This window comes from Staurois parvus, unplaced genomic scaffold (genome assembly GCF_062004578.1).
Source record: "Staurois parvus isolate SC_StPar_1 unplaced genomic scaffold, SC_StPar_1.0 ptg000465l, whole genome shotgun sequence".
NCBI lineage: Eukaryota > Metazoa > Chordata > Amphibia > Anura > Ranidae > Staurois > Staurois parvus.
In genome coordinates, this window is record NW_028318261.1 from 78575 (window position 1) to 99223 (window position 20649).

Here is a 20649-nt window from a genome sequence, read left to right on the forward strand (position 1 = left end):
GAAAATACCTATCTTTAGGCGAGGTGATCTCTCTGTTAATTGTTCTGCCTTTTTGTGTCTGTGTCAGATCTAATTATTATTTAGCTCTCATCTGCACCAGTTCTAAACTGAGGGACCCAGGGATTGTGATATGTAATTTCATCGCAGGAAGTGTCAGTTCTCAAACTACAGACAGAGGACATGCAATAACCTGTGCAGTGCCATGCCGAATGCCTCATGTTTGAACACAAACAGAAATTTCTGTCAACAGATTTACTCTACTATAGGCTGTATGTAAAGGGTAACAGATTATAGACTTTCATTGCAGCTTTCTTTTTCTGGTCTGTGATTCAGACATACTGAAGACAGGTACAGTCAGGCAGCTAGAATTTTCAGGACTCCCGTGATAACAGTGCATATGGGCCTTTAGGACAGGTGTACATTACAATTCCAGCCAATAACTATTTTCCTAGTTGAGTATCACTAAGTTATAGTAATTCCGAAGAAAATATGCATTTTAATTGAGGATAGGAAGTCACTGTGTAGTTTATCAGATCTCTCATTATTTGTTATTCTTGATGAAAGATATGCCCATGTAAGTGAAGTGTCAGTGACATAACCTATACATAAATAAGGACTTCATTGTTTGACTGATATATAGGTATATTGATATCCTCTCCTTTTCTGTTTCAATATTTTTATTAAGAAAGTTTTGTTTTATGAACACAACAAGCTCAATATACGCCCACGCAGGGGCCGAGCATAACAATATTATATTATTATTATTATTATACAGTATTTATATAGTGCCAAAGGGTATGCTCAGTGCTGTACAGTAGCAAGGGGGACAGAACATGAGACAAGACGGTAACAATACAATACACGAGGGGTTTCGAAGGCCCTGCTCTTTCAAGCTTACAATCTAGGAGGGAGGGGAAGGTGGCACAGGAGGAGATGGCTGTGGGGGACAATATCTCAGGAACAGGTACATCCTGCTGACTTGTATTAGCCAAATAATAAAATGTCCAATAACAGCAAGGAAGGACGGTAAACAGCCGAACCAATTATTATCGGCAGTAGTCCAACATAATACCGTAAAGAGAAGAGGAAAGAAAAAAGGTTAGAAGAAAAAAAAAAAAAAAGGAATCAGAAAGAAAGCATAGAGGAAAGGGAGACTAGAAGAGTCACGGATCCAGGGCTAGCGCAGGCAGCAATTATAAGGTCGAAAGAGCAGGGCCCTCAATCCCCTCATGTTTTGCATTGCATTGGTATTGTTCTGTCCCCCTTTGTAATGTACAGCGCTGAGCGAACTATTGGCGCTTTATAAATACTGTATAATAATAATAAGGGGTCATAACTAGTAAGGGGCAGGGATGGTAAGGAATATCATATCCAAGGTTCCCAAACCTTAAGAAATCTCGGATGAGAATCATGAAGAATGCTAGACATCTGTTCATTGATCAGCATATCATTCATCCGGGTCTTCACCCCTTGGAAGACAACCGAAGGTGTTCTCCAAGCTTGAGCTATGGTGCGTTTGGCCAAAATAAATAGGTAGGATGTCAGTTTCTGCTAAGATCTAGACAGACCCAGAATTGGGCAATGTAGGCAATGTAGAAGGGCCACCCTTGCATCCCTATGGACCATAATGTGAAATAGCGTTTGTAGCAAACCAAAAACCCTAGACCAGAAGCTTATCAATCGCGGGCACGACCATCAAATGTGTAAGACGTCCCAGCGTAGACCACAATTCCAGAACATCTATCTCCGCCAGTAGGATTAAAGTGCGCAGTCCGAGCCGGGACCCAGTACCACCGCAGGAGAACTTTGTAGGCTGCCTCAAGAGTGACTGTTTCGAATGAACATTTCGCCACCGTCCCCCAGGCCCTACACCAATCCTCCGCTGCAATCGAACCACCCAGATCTCGCTCCCACTGAGAGACATAAAAGACAGGGGTGGCGAGGAGGACCTACTGTTAAGGGAGGCATAAATTACAGAGATGAAACAAGGGGACCCTGGGGAGTGCTGACAAACGTGTTCAAAGGACATTTTGCGGTAAGGGTATGTAGAAGTACGACGGAGGGAAAGGACCCAGTGGCGCAATTGTAAATATCGATATGGCGGGACACCCCTTGATTCTTGAAGAGATTCCCATGAAGGAAATGTACGAGTGTTCAAAAAATCATGTACAATAACAAAGCCATGGGAGGTCCACCAAGAGAAAGAAGGGGGATGTTCTACGTCTGGCAGAAATAAAGGATTATGCATGATCGGCAAAAGAGGTAGAAATGATGAAATCAAATTACCCGAATATTTTACAGAATCCCAGGTTTGTAAACCGTGAAGCATGATAGGGCTCAAATCCAGAGGGCGTAGCTTAGGCGGGAGCCAAAGCAATGCAGTTAAGGAAAGCAGAGTGCAGTTGGGTAATTCCAATAGTACCCATAACGGGATATCTGTCGTGGCATGAAGCATAGACAACTGGGAAATCTGGGCCACCAAGTAATATCTAGAAACGTGTGGGACTCCCAAACCTCCCTGTAATCTATGAGTATATAGAGTGGCTCTAGGTACTCTTGGACATTTATGAGTCCAAATAAAACTGGGAATCCAGCTTTGCAGTACACAAAGAAAAAAACGCAGGGCCCTGAATAGGAAGAGTACGGAAAAAGTACAGGATCTTCGGCAAAATAGTCATCTTGACAGTATGTATCCGGCCAATCCAAGATAGAGAAGGAAACTGCCAAGAATGAAGCAGGGAAGTAACAGAGTGCAATAAGGGGTAATAATTAGCTGAGATATCCTCTCCTTTTATAATGTATTGCCAACATTTAAAATAAATTCCAGGAAGAGCTTTTTTTGCTATGGGTTCAGCAAGTCATTGTTGGTGAACAATGTACTTTAATTAGGGTGAGGCATTCATTTAAAATGGGTGTGATTGTAAAAGATGCATATTTTTAACTTATTGCACCATTTAATTTTAAAATACTGTGTACAGAAAGATTTAGCAAAATAGGGATAAAAACACAGCCAAGAAGATATTGTTTATTAATAAAATAATTTATGTATTAGCTTAGCTAGCTACAATGTTCAGTCTGTACAATTTATTTAAAGTGCAACAACCGAACAGCTCTTGCAGAGAATAGTTATAAACATCAGATACACTGCAAACACATTTGACTTAAAATATTTAGAAAACCAATTTTTGATGCTGATCTTTCTGTTGAGTACTGCAAAACATGTTGTGGCTGATAAAAGATTGAGAGTTTTTGTAAGTGACAAAAATCCTGTGTAATAAAACTAGATAAGACCAGCTTAACCAGTTGCCCTCCAGAGGATTTTCCCTTCTTCCTGACCAGGCCATTTTTTGCGTTATGGTGCTGCGTTATTTTAACTGACAATTGTGCGGTCATGCAACGCTGCACCCAAATGAAATTTCCGGGATGTTTTTCAACACAAATTGCGCATTCTTTTGGTGGTGTTTGATCGCCTGTGCGGTTTTCATTTTTTGCGCTATAAAAAAAAAAGACCGACAATTTTGAGAATAAAACAATATTTTTGACTTTTTGCTATTAAACATGTCCAGTAAAAAAATTTTAAAAATCAAATGTCATAAATTTAGGCCAAAATGTATTCTGCTACATGTCTTTGCTAAAATAAATCCCAATACGTGTAAATTAATTGGTTTATGTGAAAGTTATAGTGTTTACAAATGGCGGTATAGATACTGTAATTTTTTTTTTCAATAGTAATGGCGGCGATCAGCGACCATGTGGTACCTATTGAGTTCTCTTAGTTAATGCAACAGACTGGAGCAATTGTATGACTGTGTGACTTTGACAGGTCACGACTGGGCTTTTCTGCTGGCTATTTATTTTTTACATAGTTGGTAAGGTTGAATAAAGACATTGGTCCATCCAGTTCAACATGTGTTGTTGTGTGTGTATGTATTTATGTCTCCACCACTTCGCATATCCCTGTATATTGTGTTCGATAAGATGCCCATCTAAACTTTTTTTTTTTAAATTATCAAACACATCCCACTAATACCACCAATTGTGGAGGGGAGTTCCAAGTTGAACTGCTTCTTATCCAGCTTCATTGAGTGGGCATGTGTCTTCTTGAGTCATCTGAGACTGAATAGTTTTCTCCCTATCCTAGAATCATTTAGATAGTTATATATTGTGATCATATCTCCTCTTAAGCATCTCCTTTCTAGAGAAAATAAGCTTGATGTGTGTAGCCTTTCCTCAAAATTGGGGTCCTCCAGCCCCCTTATTAGTTTAGTTTCCCTTCTCTGGACTCTCTCCAATTCAAGAAAATCCTTCTTGAAGACTGTTGACCAGAACTGGATGGCATGTCCAAAATGTGGCATAACCAGATTTTTTGTAGTGTGGTAGAATACTTTTACCTCTTGAGTAAATACCCTTTTTAATGCACGCTAATAGTCTGCTGGCCTTGCTTGCTGCAGCTTGGCATTTGCATGCTATTGCTGAGTCTCTCATCTACAAACTGGCTTTGTGAGTATGCACACTCTGTTATATAGCATGTTATGAGAGCTTTTCATAGTATGGTTATAATGACACTTTAATGTCTGTGGTCGTCCTTCTTAATTGAGGTCCTCCAGTCTCCTTATTAGCTTTGTTGCCCTTCTCTGGACTCTCTCCAGTTCAAGCACTTCCTTCCTAAGGATTGGTGACCAGAACTGGACGGCATACTTAAGATGTGGCCAGACCAGAGTTTTGTAAAGTGGTAGAATTATCTCTTTTTAAAGCATGCTAATGATCTGCTGGCCCCATTTTCTGTAGCGTGGCATTGAATGCTATGCAATATTTTACAACTCCTACTAATTTTTATCACCCACTCTCACATCACCATTGTAAAGTTTGTATGCAAGAACTATGATAAATATTACTATTATGCTGGCAGTAATTCACTAAATTGAATGTTAGTTTCCATAGTAGATAACACATTCTTTAGACATTTGTTAGGGCAGAGAGAATTATGTAAATATTTAATGATATACAGTATTTTATTGAATGTCAAGATCAGTAATAAACAGTCCTAGGTATCCATGAAACTAACCAGCAATTAGAATTCTTTCTTACTGTTACCAGGTGTCACTGTCATGTGAGTCACAAATGACTCATAATCTGTAAAAATATTTCTGAGGAACATATGCTGCATCATTATGTATATGGAGTTTAGTCAGGTCTATAGATCATTTGTCAAAGGGAAGGAATGATAGTGATCATGTGATTGCTATTGTTGTTTATGAGCACAAGTTTACATGAAGATAACGTAGTCACATAGGATGAAAAAAAGACACAAGTCTACTACATCTAGTTCAACCAACAGAAAAAAAATTAATGGAAAACCTCCATATACACAATTCTATATCCACAGCTGATCCAGAGGAAGGCAAAAAACCCCTATGAAGCATGATCCAGTTAGTTCCAGCAAGGGAAAAATTCCTTCCTTATCCCCAGGAGGCAATCTAATATTCCCTGGATCTGTGGTGTTATTACTTATAAATGTTAGTATCCACACCTTTATTACATATAAATGTTAATAAAACTTACATAAAATGAGATGTAAACATTTACATGCTTTGATTATACTTAAAGAGCCTCCTTCAATTTATTAATACTGAAAGCTGCTGATAGATATGAATTACCGGCATCAAGAAGTGCCATACTTGTAGGAGCTCTCCTGCGCTCTGTTCAAATGCTGGACAATCTAGTCTGGAAAATCTTTACCACTTTCTCCTTGAACTGCAGCTTGCCTACCCCCTCGCACCTTCTACACATTTCTATTGGCCAGTGGGTAAGTCCATCATATCCAGGGGCAAAGAGAATGTGTCGGGGTGGGCTTAGTGTCAAGGTCCAACACTACAGTGCCATAAGGTTGCATGATCAAAACAGCCAGGCAAAGCATAGGATAATGAAAACTATTATCGGTACAGCAGGTACTTCTTACCTCGCCCAATGCCCTCAGCCCTACCCAGTTCCCCTTTGTGAGCTACATACCTCCCAACCTTTTGAGATGGGAACAAGGAACACCTATTAGCAAAAGTATATAGGCATAGGGCACGCCCCCTTAAAGGAGAATTATACAAAAAAATTAGTTAAACCCACAAGTGTTTTTTTTTACCACTATTATTCCTTTATACTGACTTTTGAAATTTACAAATGCAACAATTTAGAAACTGGATTAAATGTTTAGCACCGTTTAGCAAGGTTTCAACACTTTTTGCAAGATAAATAGTGCATTTTATATACAACTAAATAGATCAGACCAAAATGAGGGACAAATGAGGAGGAAAGAGAGACTTTATTCCAAGTCAGGGACAGTCCCTCAAAATCAGGGACAGTTGGGAGCTATAAAACTACAGAACACCTTCCCTTTTCTAGGAAGATGAGAAAGGGAGATGTTTTGTAGTCATGACACACTTCCTATCCTAGGGGGACAGCATTACTCCTTCATATACATTATATTGCCAAAAGTATTGGGAAGCTTGCCTTTACACGCACATGAACTGTAATGGCATCCCAGTCTTAGTCTGTAGTGTTTAATATTGAGATGGTCCACCCTTTGCAGCTATAACAGCTTCAACTCTTCTGGGAAGACCGTCCACAAGGTTTAGTGTGTCTATAGGAATGTTTGACCATTCTTCCAAAAACGCATTTGTGAGGTCAGGCACTGATGTCGAATGAGAAGGCCTGGCTCGCAGTCTCTGCTCTAATTCATCCCAAAGGTATTCTATCAGGTTGAGGCAGGACTCAGGTTAGTCAAGTTCCTCCATCCCAAAACTCGCTCATCCATGTCTTTATGGACTTTGCTTTGTGCACTGGTGCACAATCATGTTGAAAACGAAGGGGCCAACCCCTAACTGTTCCCAAAAACCTGGGAGCATGAAATTGTCCAAAATATCTTGGTATGCTGACGTCTTAAGAGTTCCTTTGACTGGAACTAAAGGGCTAAGTCCAACCCCCGAAAAACAATCCTACACCATAATCCCCCCTCCACCAAACTTTATACTTGGCACAATGCAGACAGGCAAATACGGTTCTCCTGGCAACCTCCAAACCCAGACAGGTCTATTGGTTTGCCAGACAGATAAGTGTGATTTGTCACTCCAGAAAACACGTCTCCACTGCTCTAGAGTCCACTTGACTTTTTTTTGTGTTGGATAGAGTGGAGAGGGATGGAGGGATGTTGTGTCATTAGGGAGATTCACTCTCTCTATTTGTCCCATTTACCATTGAAAGTAAAAGAAAATCCCACATTTGGGGTTGATATCAGAACAGTAATAGAGGAGAAATCTTCCAATGGGGACACGAGTTCTGGTGACACCCCATGATTTCCTCCCTTTGGAGGGATTCCTTCTCACTTCCTATTTTAGTTATGGGACAACAAGTGAAGGTAAATATCTCCAATGGTTTACAGTTGGCAAGAAAAAACAACCTACAAGGGTTATAACCCTCACTCTATCCAAAATGAAAAACATTTTGCCTTTACACGTTGAGTTTAGATTGAGGAGGAAGGATTTAGCTGCCACCCTCAGCTCCATTAGAGACATTTTCCTCACCTCACTTTTTGTCCTGATGGCAATGGCTTTACCAGACAGGAAGTGAGGGGCAATCTGCAGCAGATTCACAGATATAAATACAAATCTTACCTTTTATCTACTAAAAAAAATACATTTCTATTTGTGTTGATGTTGGAAAATTCCCTTGCTTCCTACCTGGTAAAACATTGTCTGCAGGACAGTAAATTAGGGAAATTCTCTTTATGAAAGAACAGATAGCCATAAAAATCTGAGAGGGGCTCTGAAATCTAAAGAATTTTTTATAGCTTGACACGCACTTTAAAATTTTATTGTTGAGATTTGATACTTTTTATCAGGGCTTTTTTCTCTCTACCCCCGACTCTGTATCCTACCTACTTCCAAGCAACGTTTCCTGGTTCCACCTCTTACCCATCCCCCATTAGCACCCCTTTTAAAGAATACATATCCAAGTATCATTTTTGTGGTGCTAAGTAATTTGTATGGAATTTTGTTAATGATAACAAGAAAAGCAGTAGAATAGATCCCTTGCAGCTGGCAACAATAGAACCTCCAGGAACAAAAGTTCCCCCAAGCAACAATAGATTTTCCCAGCAACAATACTCCCCCTGCAATAAAAGATCCACCCCAGCAAATATAGACCCCCACCAGCAACAATAGATCCACCAGCAGCCAGCATCAATAGACCCCTCCCTTCCTCAACATTAGATCCCTCTCAGCAGCAATTCACCCCTCAGCACCAATAGATCCCCCACCAGCAACAATAGACCCTTTGCAACAATGGACTTCCCCACCAGCAACAATAGATTTCCAAGCAGTCAGCAGCAAATAGATCCCCCAGCAGCAATAGACCCCCTCAACAACAATTGACCATTCAGCACCAATAGAGCCCCCACCAGGAATAATAAATCCCCCAGCAGCTAGCATCAATAGACCCTCAAGCAGACCCCAGCATCTCTTGCTGTTACATACATTAAGTGCTGGACGTGCCGGAACTGCATTCCTCCTGTGTTCCCCTGCGTTCCTGGTGAAAAAAAGCCCTCCCTTTTACAGTTTTTGAATCTCTTTAAAGATATTTAAAATTGTTTTAAAATGTTTTACTATGCTTTTAATGTGGAATTCCAATCTAAATCCTGAGATTAATTGCACACCAGCCAAAGGATTCTGTAATTCTGTTCAGCTAATCTTTGCAAATACCTACCACACTCTATTGCCACAAACGTAATACTTCTTTCACCTGGTTCTGCCCCAACCCCACACTTTATTTCCACTTTCTAGTTGTGGAGAGGGGCATGCTCCTCAGCAGTACTGTGCCTGGTCTTCAGCAAACAATCATATGGCCTGGCCATGTCCAAATGAGGGTTACTTACTATATACCGAAGTTATACCAATAGCAACCAGGAGGAAATTGCGACTTTCACAGTGTGGTTTGATAGCTTAGCACCTCCTGGTTCTCTGCCTGTTTTGCCAGAAAGCGCTAACTCAGCCATTCTCAGACTGAGTTCCTCCTGAGGTTGCTAGGGTTTCCTTGATCTGTGACGGATTGAACTCCCATTTGATGGTGACTGCATAGTTCCAAGGCCAACACCGCGTCGTATCTTCAAAAGCAGAACACCAATTATCTTTTTAGCTATCTGTAAGGGTGGCATTCTGACTACAATGTGAGGGGGGAATTTCATCCACTGACCCACAATGAATTGGTTTTAGTAGGGGGTTCCCCAAGACCTGAAAATTAATTCAAGGGTTACTCAAAGGTCAAACGGTTGAAAGAGGCTGCAAACTTCTCCTTTTACCTATTTCAGAAAAGTGCAAATGTCTTTGAGGATCCTGTAAGAAAGCTGTAACTTGTACAGAGAAACCTGCACTACAGATGGTACTGCTTTCAAGATGCTTTCAACAATATCAGTATCAAATTCATGGCATAGAACCATGGTTTGGAGCTACTTAACCATATCCAAAGAGAACAACTTCAGCAGGTTGTGGTATGGTATAGTAGTGGTTTTACTTTTCACACAGTTTCATGTGCATTTACTCCTTATGAAATTTTAAGTACATATAACATACATCTGATTTCTGCCCTTTTTTGGACCTTCACAGGTGGAGGTGTGTAATGGGTCAAGTGACTGCCCAGAGAACCAGTATTGCCACTCTACATCCCTTTCTGCTGAATGCCGGAAATGTAAAGAAAATGAAATGGTGAGGAGTTTATTAAAAATTAAATGAAAAAATAAAAATATATATGCATTGTGTAAGTGTTCATTGTGTTTACAGACACAATAAGTGAAACTCATCTGGTACCACACAAAGAGTTTAAACAGAACTATAGGCAAGCAGCTGAATACACATGAAGTATGGGTAATCTATTTTACTTACCAAAACATGTATTTTATTCCAGTCAGCCATGCTTGAGAGCCACTCACCCCTGCCAGAGAGTACAGTCAGGCCCTTGATCTAATTTTTCTGTACTGCAGTTCAAGTAGTACCACTTGAACCCCAAATGTGACAGGACAGGATTATGAAGGAGCTGCAACACACAGATGCAATCATCCATGTGTTCTCTGTATAGAGGGATGCCTCTGATTAATACAACTCATAATGAAGGCAGCATAAAACTACAGTACCACTACACTCATTCTCAAATTCCCATCATGTAGTTGTGGTAACAAGTGAGTGTGGGTAACTTAGGTATTGGGGGAGCAGGATATCTGCATATGGTCATGTAAACATTTCTCAGATCCATAAAGGGTACAATGTTACAAAAGCCAAAGTGGTTAAAGGATATCCAAACGAAATATGTAAAGTGGTAATAAAGCCTTACTCTGACTATTCTTAAAAATGACCATCCCCACTCTTACCTATCCTATACACCCTGAATAAAAATATATGTGTACTTACCTTTTCATAATCCAGTCTAGTATGGTCACGTGATTTAGCAGCTGCGGCTCCCCTGTCTAAAGGCAGCCATAGACGGTTTGAATCTTGGCCGGTTCAGCAGGGACAGCAGTGAATTCCCAGAGCCATGACATCATCCATAGGCTCCCATAGCCCAGCCATTATCGGCTTTCTCTCTATTGCCCTGCAGCAGCCGCTCTCTGAACCCAGAGCTGCTGGACCATATGACCAAACTGGATTAGAAATAGGTAGATACGCACATGATTTTTATACAGGGTATGCAGAATTGGAATAAGGAGGGGGAGGGAACATTTTTAAGAATAATCTGAGTTAGGCTTTACTACTAGTTAACATTTTTGGTTCTTTAGTTTAGATATCCTTTAATCACATCAATTCTCGTTCCTATATACCCTTTATAGACCAGACCAATTTTTACATCACTTTGGGCCTGCTTATCTGGCGATAACTTTTTAATTAAGTACTGACTCTGCCTCCTGAAACTCCTACTCTCAGCACATCTGTAATTCAAAAGACAGGCTCTGGGAATTCTGCGACACAGCAGTGCTTTTCAGTAGTGTGAATACAGGATATAGTGAATATGTATTGCAGAATTCAAGGTAGTAAATGTGGGGATTCTTCACAAAGTAAGTTTACAAACTTCAAGACCATTCAGATTAATAGGAGTAGGCTAGAAATAACTGAAATTACATGGGAAAATGAATATAATAATTTTAAATTGTGACCATAAATATGCTTTAATAACCCCTCTTCCATTAAAAGATAAATTCACCTTTTTACAAAAAATTATAAATGCAAATTTTTTTGCAGATTGCTGGTGCTATGCAGGTTTCATGCAGATACTTGCCCGTATGGGGTATACTGACAGAAAAAAAATCAATAAACTACCACGGCACTCCACAGCGCCATGGTATTGCATGGAGAACTACAAGCCACAAAGGCTGTTGGGACTAGATAATTTATTCACAGAACCCCTGGTGAATGAATGGCAATGCCGGGCAGGTGGAGCCCCGCACATTTTTAAAACATTGTGCCACCTAGTAGGGAGAAGAAGATCCCCCCCCCCGCTAGCTGTCACAACAGGGAGTGGGGGTTGGTCTGTTTGATACATGTTACAGGTTATATGGGTGTAATGTAACATGTTACGAAAGGTGAACTTATCCTTTAAAGGCAAATGTTTTTTAGCTTTGGATATAGTGGAGATGGATTAGAACACCTGTCAGCTTTCAATTCTGTCTGTGCCCCTGTTAGGAAGATTCACACTCTATATTTGTCCTGTTTACCGTTAACTTTCAAAGTGAAAGAAAAAGGAAATTTCAGATTTTAGGTTGACACCAGAACAGTAATAGAGGGAGACTCTTCCAATGGGGATACTAGTTCTGTGACCCTGGTGACACCCAAGGATTCCCTAACTTTGGAGGGATTTCCTATTGTGTTTTGTCCATGGAGCTGAAATGGAAATCAGATGGCAAAATAAACTAACAGTTTTTTTCCATCCCTTACTGTATCCAAAATGAAAAAAAAAAAAAAAAAAACTTTAAGAAGCAGCTCTGCTAGACTCGCTCCACATTCAAAGTCTTCTGACTTTTTTGTGTAGGTAATGTAGGAATAATGTATGTATAGGTATCATGTAAATGCAAATATTATTATTATTATAGAGGATTTATATAGCGCCAACAGTTTGCTCAGGGCTTTACAATATAACGGGAGACAATACAGCAACAGTACAGTTCAATACAAGAGGGATAGGAGGGCCCTGCTTCTCGCAGCTTACAATCTAGGAATATAAATATCTTTATTTAGCAAAGCGCTGAACAACCAACAGTTCAATAGGGTGCTCTCATTTAACAATATGTGAGGTAACCCAAAGCAACTAATTAGTGTGGTTGAAGTGGCATAATTGAGTTTGGATTTGCTTTGAAAGAGGGTAATCCATGCTCTGCTGCTTAACGATGTAGGACCCTGGTCCATAGTTGATAAATTTGAAAACTCTTTGCACCCTTTGACAAAAAGTGTGAATTTGGATATGATGTGATGCATGTGATCATTTTTGTAAGGCTAATCTTTGCACATTTTTGATCTTCTGCTATGCACAAATGTTAAATGGATGCAGTCATCAGTGTGCATTTGTAATAATCTGTAATAATTTATATTATTGAATTGTTTATACTATTGAAATGTTGTGCAGCCCTACTTCTCAAATTACTTGTTTTATATTTTATGAACTTGCATTCTTCCTGTCGGAGCCTAAGTGAGTTGCCGCCGGAATTGTGAGTGGCATGGCAGGATTGGTAATACAACTTGAACCTCATTACTAAAATCTAATATATGCATCAACATGTTAAAGTAATGACAAAAGTAATTTTCAATATTTTTAATCTGCAGCTTTCATTAAAATAGTACCATATAATCCTGCCATAAATATCCTTGCTCAGGCACTACCAGCTATAGTCTGACAGCTTTCTGTCCTTGTCTCCCAACTGTACATCTGTGTTGGCATCTTGTCACATGTTCTGCCAATGAAGACCACAAGTGGCCCTGCCTATGCACAGGCATGTTTCACTGTTGTTGTCCCCATCAGGGAATCCACCGTGAGAAATGATGTGCGATTATTGCTGGAGTGCCTGCATGTAGACAAGAATGATGGCAAAGAGGCTGCAAGAGATCAAGGTGGAAACAAGTGGGTTTTTTTCATTTTTATTATTTTTTTTGTAAATGGCAACGGTTTAGGATACACAGAAGTTTAGCACACTAAATGTAATTATTTTAAGGTTTACATATATTTTAAAAGTAGAGATTCTTACAAATGTCCATTCCTGACTAGTTCTTTTTAATGCTTCTCACAATCAACACAGATTCATGTTAGCTATAAGCTCTTGCATATGACCAATAATTCTGCAATCCATTTTCCAGTTTAGTCCTGCCACATGCCTTTTCCATTACTCTCTGAATCCCAGCTGATCATTTATCTGTAGATTGACCTGTCTAGATCACCACCAAGGCTTTTTAACTGCTACTAGCTCTTTCTGCTTCTACTTTCCTTATAGAAAAGTCTAAATGTTGCAGGCTAACCCTGATTTACTTTTCTTTGCATTTTAGATGTTGGGGGTCACTTTTGCTTTGATAATTACAGTTGTGTCCAAAACTATTGGTGCCCCATCACTTTATTCCAAAGAATCCCAATGTGCTGTTAAAAAGGTTAAAACTGATTTAGGTAAATACATTAATTATTCTTTATTCCATAGTGCGAAGAGAAGATCTATGACTTTGTTTTATGATCTATGACTTTGTAAATAATAAACAAATGCAAATGGCATGATTGGGCTGTTAGTATTCCTGGCTATGCTTTTTTGTGGAGAGACAGGATAAAACATAAAGGTTGTGGTGTCTGTCTCTATGTGAGAAGTGATCTCAAAGTATGTGGGAAAGAGAGTGTGATGAGGCTGAAGCATTATGAGTGGAACTGCATATGGGTGCATTTACTTCAAAGTTAATCATTGGTGTCTAATATAGGCCACCCAGTGTTAATGAGGAAGTGGAGACTCAGCTTCTTGCACAGATAGAAAGGGCTGCAACTGTTGGGATAGTGATGATAATGAAGGATTTTAACTACTAATTGACTGGAGTAATGGCATTGCTGGAACGGTTAAAAAGGGCAAAAATTTGTAAACCTATTACAAGACAATTTTATGGTACAGCTCACAGAGGGGCCAACTAGAAATGATGCTCTGCTGGACCTGGTTATCTCAAACCATGCAGATCTTATTACTCATGTTCAGTAAAAGAACATCTGGGTAGTACTGACCATAACACAATTTCATTTAATGCTAGCTGTAAACAACAAGCACATACGGGAAAGATAAAAACACTCAACTTTAAGCTTGCAAATTTTCCAAGGCTGCTCTTGAAGACTTACACTGGGAAGGAATATTGGCATCAAAGAACACAGAACAGAAATGGGAATTCCTCGAAATGACTGTATACGAATACACTGCAAAATACATTCCCATTGGTAATTAGTTTAAAAGCCTAAAAAAAATATGTGACTCACAGCTAAAGTTAATAAAGCTATAAACAATAAGAAAAGCGCTTTTAAAAAAATACACAAAACAAAGAACACTATCATCATTTAAATGTTACAAAGAGCATGACAGAATATGTAAAAAGGAAATAAATACAGCAAAAATTCAAAACAAAAGTCAGATTGCAAAAGAGAGTGGGACCCCCCCCCAAAATTCTTCAAATATATTAATAGTAAAAAGGTCAGGTCCAAGCATGTAGGCCCTTTACAAAATAATTTGGAGTGGGTGACTGGGGACAAAGAGAATGCAAATTCAATAAATACATTCTTCAGCTCTGTTTCAGAGTTGATGGGAAGATGTATTTAGCCAAATACAGGGCAATCTTAGAAGAAAACTTGTTAGAGTCTGCAAAAGACTTGAGACTGGGGTGGAGGTTCACCTTCCAGCAGGACAACATCTGTAAACATACAGCCAGAGCTACAATGGAATGGCTTAGATCAAAGCATATTCATGTGTTAGAATGGCCCAGTCAAAGTCCAGACCTAAATCCAATTGGGAACATGTAATTGTAAATTGTAAATTTTGAAAACCATTTATCATTTTCCTTCTATTTTACAATTATGTGCCACTTTATGTTGGTCTATTACATACAATCCCAATAAAATACATTTACGTTATTGGTTGTAACATGACAAAATATGGAAAATTTCTAGGGGAATTAATACTTTTTCAAGTTACTGTAGGTCTTCAGCTGCTGTTGGTCTTATTATATGGTGCAAGCCTCCACCATATGCCGTCCTGGCCACTGGAGCAGTCCACAGCTTTTCTGTATGTGAGCTTAATAAAGCGTTGTAATTGTTTTTATCCACACTGACCTGGCATCCTGCTTTTTCTTATTTTACATGCCTGTGAGAGATTTCCCTGATCCTTGGTGAGGAGCTGCCAGAGTTTGTGTGCCATAGATGGTTATTTTTCACTGATCCCTACATCCAGCAATATACACTATAATGCCAAAAGTATTGGGACACCCTTCCAAATGATGGGATTCAGGTGTTCCAATCACCTCCATAGCCACAGGTGTATAAAACCAAGCACCTAGGCATGCAGGCTGCTTCTACAAACATTTGTGATAGAATGAGTCGCTCTCAGGAGCTCAGTGAATTCAAGCGCGGTACCGTGATAGGTTGCCACATGTGCAATAAGTCCATCAGTGAAACTTCCTTGCTACTAAATATTCCACAGTCAACTGTTAGTGATATTATAACAAAGTGAAATCAACTGGGAACAACAGCAACTCAACCACAAAGTGGTAGACCATGTAAATGACAGAGCGGGGTCAGCGCAAGCTGAAGTGCACAGTGCACAGAAGTCACCAACTGTCTGCAGTCAATAGCTTAAGACCTCCAAACTTCTGGGTTTGGTGTTTGCCAGGAGAAGGGTACTTGCCTGACTGCATTGTGCCAAGTGTAAAGTTTGCGCGAGGGGGGGTGGGAGTGGGGGGGTTATGGTGTGGGGTTGTTTTTCAGGGGCTGGCCCCTTAGTTCCAGTGAAGGAAATTCTTAAGGCATCAGCATTTCAAGACATTTTGGACAATTTCATGCTCCCAACTTTGAGGGAACAGTTTGCGGATGGCCCCTCCCTGTTCCAACATAACTGCACACCAGTGCACATAGCAAGGTCCATAAAGACATGGATGAGCGAGTTTGGGGTGGAGGAACTTGACTGGCCTGCACAGAGTCCTGACCTCAAACCAATAGAGCACCTTTGGGATGAATTAGAGCGGAGACTGTGAGCCAGGCTGTCAGGCTCCACCCAACGGGATCTCTAGTGGTCCACGGCACGGGGTTTCCCAGGGCGCGGAGTCTAAGTCCCAGTCTGCCTTTTCACCAGGGCCCCTGATGGTGGGGATGGACTTGGTGCAAGACTGAAACCAGGTCGCGTTCCTGGGCACCCCCGGCGGTGGCAGAGGGGTCCCGCTGGGGGTATGTGCCCGGGTTGAGCCTGCTGTGAAGGGGATGACAGATCCTGATCTGAGCGGGATGGATGGGATGACAGATCCCGATCCGAGCGGGATGGATGGGCAACTGTCAGGAGTGGACGAGGTCAGACTAGCCGGGTCGGAATTGTGCGGGCAGCGTGGTACAGGGGGAGTAAGCGGAGAATAGTCGGGGTCACAAGCCAGGTTCAACAGGTAGCGGGCAACGAGGTACCGAGGGTCAGACAGAAGGATGGTCAGGGACGAGCCGGGGTCAGAGCAGGAGAAGGTAAGCATAAGTCAGAACAGGCAGAGTTTGGTAACTAGGAAGCGTACTTACAGGACTGGAACAAGACCTTGCGGCAACTTGGAGATGCACAGGCAGCTTTAAATAGGGCGCCCTGCTCTCCCATTGGTGCGGCCGCGATCGCTACTGCGCATGCGCTGCCGCCGCGATCGCCGAGGATTCTGCGCTCGCCGGCTGGGACAGATCGGCGGTCTGCGCATGCGCGCGCCGCCGAGGACCCGGGATCCCTGACATTGCCCCCCCCTACGGGCAACCTCCGGATGCCCAACCGACCCTACTCAACGGCTGGTTCCGAAAAAATTCCCGCACAAGCCTTGGGGCGTGCACATTTGGGGCCGGCTCCCATGAATTCTCCTCCGCCCCATATCCTTTCCATTTAACCAGAAACTGAGTTTGGCCTCCCCTCTTCCTGCAATCTAAGATAGCTTCAACTTCAAATTCCTCCTCCCCATCCACGTCTACTGCCTCCGGTGGCTTAGACCTTCGATCCGGGAAGGGGTCTGGAGTTGCCGGTTTCAACAGGGACACATGGAAGACCGGATGAACCTTCATAGAGTCGGGCAGTGCCAGCTCGTATGCCACCTCGTTGACCTTACGTTTGACCCGGAAAGGCCCCAAGAACTTGGGAGCCAATTTCTTTGAAGGGCAGGACATTTTTAAATTTGCGGTGGACAACCAAACCTGGTCCTCTGGCCGCAAACTCAATTCCCCTCTTCTCTTCCTATCAAACGCCCTCTTGTTGTCATCCTGGGCCTTTGCCATTGCTTCCTGCAATACCTTGCTATTGGTTGACAGAAAGGTCAACATATCCTGCGTGGCTGGGACTGCGACCTCTGGGATTAGATCTGGCAGGAATACAGGGTGGAACCCATAGTTTGTGAAAAACGGGGACTGTCTAGTAGCAGAGTGACTCGCATTATTATATGCGAATTCCGCAAGCGGCAGGAGAGTAACCCAGTCATCTTGGAGGAAGGTGGTATAGCACCTGAGGAACTGCTCTAGGGTCTGGTTTGTACGCTCCGTCTGGCCATTGGTCTGTGGGTGATAAGCAGAAGAGAACGATAACTTAATCCCCAGGGTTTCACATAGAGCTTTCCAGAACCTGGACGTAAACTGAACCCCTCTGTCAGATACAATGTCCCTGGGAATTCCGTGGAGTCTTACTACTTCCTTAATAAACACACGTGCTGTTTCAAGGGCCGTAGGTGTGTCCTTTAAGGGTACAAAATGGGCCATCTTGGACAGGCGGTCCACAATCACGAAGATTGCTGTGTGGTCCTGAGAGGGTGGAAGTTCCACGATAAAATCAATGGAAATCATGGTCCATGGCCTGTCGGGTATGGGTAATGGGCGCAAGAGACCCCAAGCTTTGTTCCTGGTGGGTTTGTTTCTCTGACAAACGGGACAAGTCTTTATGTAGGTTTCGCACTCTCTGGCCATATTAGGCCACCAGAAAGTACGCTGCAGCAGTTCCAAGGTCTTACGTACCCCAAAGTGCCCGGCCAGCGGGTGATCGTGGCAGTATCCTAATACCAAGGTACGGGCCTCCTCAGGGACCACAATCAGATCCTCCTTCCAGAAAAGTCCTTCCCTATTTAATAAGGGGACACCGGGTGGGCCTTGCATCCCTACGGACGCGGTCTGCAGTTGCGAATGGAGCTCCGATTGGAGGGCTAGGAAATTCCCTGGGGTCAGGATAGTGTCTGGCCTGGGATTCTCCTCGGGATCCCCAAACATGCGGGAGAGTGCGTCTGGTTTTGTGTTCTTAGACCCTGGCCGATAGGTTATGTGGAAAAAGAACCGTGAAAAGAACAGCGCCCACCTGGCTTGACGTGGCCTCAAACGTTTAGCTGTCCTCAGATATTCTAAGTTTTTATCATCCGTAAAAATCAATATTGGGTGTACCGCTCCCTCTAACAAGTATCTCCATTCCTCTAGTGCCACCTTGATTGCCAAGAGCTCCCGATCCCCGATATCATAATTCCTTTCCGCAGGAGTTAGTTTCCTGGAGAAGAAAGCCACCGGGTGCATGAGCTCTTTGATGCCCTTCCTCTGGGACAGGATCGCCCCGACCGCATTCTCGGATGCGTCCACCTCCAAGACATATGGCAAGGACGAATCAGGGTGGCTCAAAATAGGAGCTGCCGTAAACAACTCCTTTAAGGCTTCGAAAGCCCTTTGTGCCTCAGGTGTCCATTGGAAGCGAACCCCGTGCCTGGTCAGCTGGGTGATCGGGGACACTAGGCCTGAAAAGTTCTTAATGAACTTTCTGTAAAAGTTAGCAAAGCCGATGAAACGTTGGACCGCTTTCTTGTCGGTGGGCGCTGGCCAATCTAAAATGGCCGAAACCTTTTGGGGATCCATGGCTATTCCCGTGGGAGAGATGGTTAGACCCAGAAACGAAATACTACTTTGTTCAAAGCAGCATTTGTCTGCCTTGGCATATAAGCTGTGTTGGCGGAGCCGTTCCAACACGCGCCTCACGTGACCTCTATGGTCCTCCAAGGTTGGGGAAAAAACAAGGATATCGTCTAGGTATACGATGACGAAGATATCTAGGTAGTCCCTGAACACATCGTTTATGAAATGCTGGAAGGTGGCAGGGGCGTTGCATAGGCCGAAGGGCATAACCAAATATTCATAGTGCCCGAATCTGGTACGGAATGCTGTCTTCCACTCGTCCCCCTCTCTGATACGGACTAAATTATAGGCACCTCTCAAGTCTAGTTTAGTGAAGACAGATGCAGACTTCAGCCTCTGAAAAAGTTCGGGGACCAGTGGTAGCGGGTAACGGTTTTTTACTGTGACCTTATTCAAGTCCCGATAATCTACGCAGGGCCGGAGGGACTTGTCCTTTTTCTCCACAAAGAAAATGCCCGCCCCGGCTGGCGACGTGGAGGGTCTAATAAACCCCTTATGGAGGTTTTCATCTATATATTCCTTTAGCACCCCTAACTCCCGTTTGGACAAGGGGAATATCCGCCCAAATGGGATTTCCGACCCTGGGAGGAGATCAATTGGGCAGTCATAAGCTCGGTGCGGGGGGAGAGAGTTCGCCCCCCGCTTGCTAAACACATCCAGAAAATTATGGTAGACTGAAGGAATGACTCGCGCCAGCTCCGCATCTGTCTCTAGACACAACACGGTCGGCGGTATCGGGGAGATCTTAGGGAGGCAGTGCTGCTGGCAGTATGTGGAGAGGAACTGGATAGAACCCACTTTCCAGTCCACCTGGGGATTATGGGCACGTAACCACGGGAGCCCCAAAATAATGGGAAATAATGGGGATGCTATGGCGTCCAACCGAAGGAGTTCCTCGTGATGGGTCGATACGGTAGTACGGATAGGTGGGGTCTCGTGGTCCACCACCCCTGACTTAATGCGTGACCCATCGGCTAGAAAAATATTCAATCCCACCTCCTTGGTTTGTAGAGGAATTTGTTGCTGAACTGCAAAGTCTAAATCTATGAAGCAACTACACGCCCCAGAATCCACAATAGCCGTGGTCACTACTGTTCTCCCTGGTAGCTGAAGTGACACAGGTACCGCTAGGTAACTAGTGTTGCCCACACTGTTAGAAGATACCGTAGAGAAAATAGCGGAGCACTTACCCCTCTTGGCTGGACAGGTACATACCATATGGCCTGCTCCCCCACAGTAGAGGCAGAGATGGTAGGCAAGACGCCTCTGGCGTTCCTCGGGTGTTAGTGTCGGCCGGATTCTTCCCGATGGACCGGTTTCGGGAGTATCCATAGCATCCTGATTCTGGCTTGCCGGCTGGAACAGGGTTGAAGCCTGAGGAGGTGTTCCCGTTGGGCCTCGTCCTTGGTTGCCCCTTTCCTGCCTGCGCTCCCGCAACCGGCGGTCAATTTGTATAGTCAAAGC

At 42.7% G+C, this 20649-nt stretch overlaps 1 protein-coding gene across 1 annotated transcript in view; it reads left to right on the forward strand.

Annotated features, from left to right (window-relative positions):
- The window catches only part of LOC149452763 (uncharacterized), a 65372-nt gene that overhangs the window by 9488 nt on the left and 35235 nt on the right, over positions 1–20649 (forward strand). Inside the window, exon 2 of the mRNA XM_089688997.1 lies at positions 9648–9746. Coding sequence (XP_089545123.1) covers positions 9648–9746 — 99 coding nt within the window. The remainder of the gene's footprint in view (positions 1–9647; positions 9747–20649) is intronic.